The sequence below is a fragment of the Notothenia rossii genome (genome assembly GCF_949606895.1).
Source record: "Notothenia rossii genome assembly, chromosome: 2".
Classification (NCBI taxonomy): domain Eukaryota; kingdom Metazoa; phylum Chordata; class Actinopteri; order Perciformes; family Nototheniidae; genus Notothenia; species Notothenia rossii.
Window position 1 is genome coordinate 81529649 of NC_136904.1, and position 3218 is coordinate 81532866.

The following is a 3218-nucleotide window of genomic DNA, read 5'->3' on the forward strand; positions in this document are numbered from 1 at the left end:
TTTTCATTTTTATTTCTTAACAAGCAAACGTGATGTGGCTTCCCCTTACATTGGATTAAATCCATTGTTTCATGCTTATTTACAGCTTTGACCTTGCTTTTTTTATGTTTACATAGCTTGAGGAGTTGCTTTGTATGCTGCCTTGTTTAAGCCAATATAGAATCAGCAGCCACACAGCCAGAAGTGACCCTTGTGTTGGATAACAGCAAATTAACCTTTGACTTATGCAGGCTACAGCTTGTTGTGTGGAAGTTGCTTTCATTGCAGTCTGACTGTTTTACATCACCATGTGTCTTTTATTTCTAGATGACATTGAGGATACCTTAGCAGGACTCTGAGCTCGGCCATCATTGTGCACGAAAATGCATCTTTGGATTTCATATGTTTTGCTAAGTGCAATGTCAGTGTGCATTGTTGAGATGTTTGGCAGTTATGGAGAAATATGTCAACGACTGTGTGCCTGTGAGGAGAGAGAGGGCATTCTCACAGTGAGCTGTGAAAACAGAGGAGTTTCAAGTATCTCAGACATAAGCCCAGTGTACTTCTCCCAGTATCATCTGCTGCTAACAGGAAACCTTTTGAAAAAGCTATCTGCTAATGACTTCGTTGACTACAAAGGACTTACAATATTACATCTGGGAAATAATGACATATCTGAAGTGGAAGCAGGAGCTTTTAATGGACTTCAGGGATTAAAACGATTGCATCTCAACAATAACAAAATAGATGCCTTGAAGGAAGAGATTTTCTTTGGCCTTGAAAGTCTGGAATATCTACAAATTGATAATAATTATATCACTCACGTGGCGCCTAATGCCTTGAGCAGATTTCAACATCTGGAGGTCCTGATTCTAAATGACAACTTAATATCTTCTCTGCCAGTGAACATTTTCCAGTATGTACCCTTGACTCATTTAGACTTAAGGGGGAATCAGCTTAAAGTCCTCCCCTACTCAGGTCTGCTGGAGCACATGAACAGCGTTGTGGAGTTACAGCTGGAGGAGAATCCGTGGAACTGTTCGTGTGAGCTCATTGCTCTTAAAACCTGGCTCGAGAGCATATCATATTCAGCTTTAGTTGGAGACGTTGTTTGTGAGTTCCCTTTCCGGCTTCATGGGAGAGATCTCGATGAAGTTTCAAAACAGGAGTTGTGCCCGAGGAGAGCCATTGCTGAATATGAGATGCCCCAGCTGCCACATTTGAGCACCGATGCATACTATAGGACCACACCAGCTCTACTCCCAGCCTCCTTCACCTCATCTGCAATTGCACGGTCCTCATCAAGACCCACTAAGGGACCCCGCCAGTCAAGAAAATTAAAATCAAGGCCCACTGCTCTGATCTCATCAAACAAACCACAAAATTATGGGCAAATTATTTCATATCAAACCAAATCCCCTGTGCCTTTAGATTGCCCAACTGCCTGCACATGTAACCTTCAAATTTCAGACCTTGGCCTGAATGTGAACTGCCAAGAGCGAAAAATTGAGTCCTTCTCCGACTTAAATCCCAAACCTTACAATCCCAAAAAGATGTATCTAACTGGGAATTTTATCCCTGTGGTGCGTCGATCAGATTTTATTGAGGCGACTGGATTAGATTTGCTTCACCTGGGTAACAATCGAATATCTCGCATACATGACCGAGCTTTTGGCGATTTGACACATCTAAGAAGACTATACCTTAACGGGAATGTGATTGACCATCTTACAGCTAACATGTTTTATGGCCTGGAGACTTTACAGTTCTTATACTTAGAATACAACATCATTAAAGAGGTGACTTCTGACACCTTTCAGCATGTTCCCAAACTTCAGCTTCTTTTTCTGAACAATAACCTCTTGAAAACTTTACCAGTCGGAACATTAAACGGCCTCACATTGGCCAGACTGAATATTCGGAGCAACCATCTCCGATACCTGCCGGTCAGCGGCGTGCTAGATCAGCTTACAGCACTGGTGCAGGTAGATTTGTTTGAGAATCCCTGGGATTGCTCTTGTAGGATACTGGAGTTGAAGATGTGGCTGGAGCTGCTTAGCACAGGCACGGTTGTAAACAATGTCATCTGTGGATCGCCTAAGAAGCTAGCTGGGGAGGATATGAGATACATTAAGACAACAAATGTCTGCCCTAATAACTCTGATATACTTGCCTCCATGATCCCACCCTCGGAAGAATCTTTTCCTGGCAGCACTATCACCATAGAAACATCCTTGGACTATGACACACAATACAGCGCCATTCCTTTATCTGTGATGATTCTAGCCCTTCTCCTCATCTTCATTGTGTCTGTGTTTGTGGCTGCAGGATTGTTCGTGGTAATGAAAAAGAGACATCAAAAGTGTCAAATAGAGCATAATAACTCCATGAATGCTTGCATTAGCTCTCTCAACATTGAATACGGCCTCTACAAAAAGGGATCCATTCCCAAAGTCAGAACATCTGCAGGACATGTATATGAGTTCATCCCACCTCCCGCAGAACCCACATGCAGAACTACTGCCCAAACCCCGACGGACAGCAAATCAGTGGATGGATTTAGAGACTTTGACGAGTTGAGCGGTGCTTTTCTGGGTAACTCGGATGAAGAGGCAGCCAGTAATGTAATAAGCTTGGAATACAGTGCCACCACTCCAGAGCCTCTTAACAAGCCCTCCATCCCTCACCGAGATGATCATGAGTGTTACTACAGAGATGTACTTGAACCTGACAAGCACACACACTACAGCAATACGTTACCATGCAGGCATGCGGCACGCTCTTCAAGTCTGTATACCTCAGACTTTGATGCAAGGAATCAATACGTGCAGCCAGACAGAATACAACAGACAATACTGTATTGTGCAGCACCAAGTACTGTGTATGTGGAGCCCAACAGGAGTGAGTACTGGGAACTGAAAGCAAAGCTTCATATTGATCCAGACTACCTTGAAGTTCTGGAGAAGCGAACAACATTTTCACAGTTTTGAGAGACCTGACACCTGGGCGGTCAGATCAGATGCATTGTTGCAATGTTTCTATTTTTATCAGGAATCAGACCCTGTTTGAAAAACAGGCAGAACTATTTCATGACATTTATAAGTACAATGCAGTGTGACCTACACTATATGCATTTCTGGACATTGTGTGTTACAGCATTGAGTAACAAAGTGGAACACTTCTCAGTTTAAAGTAACCCTTAACCCCTGTGGTATTCAACAGTTTGATCATTTGTAAAT

General features: G+C 42.9%; 1 protein-coding gene across 1 annotated transcript; it reads left to right on the top strand.

The window, feature by feature from the left end:
* Positions 1 to 362: 362 nt before the first annotated feature.
* slitrk5b (SLIT and NTRK-like family, member 5b) lies at positions 363 to 2969 on the top strand (the record flags this gene model as incomplete). The annotated part of the gene is made up of 1 exon (XM_079665605.1): positions 363 to 2969. One exon carries the CDS (start codon positions 363 to 365, stop codon positions 2967 to 2969), a length of 2607 nt encoding a protein of 868 aa, XP_079521731.1.
* Positions 2970 to 3218: the final 249 nt, after the last annotated feature.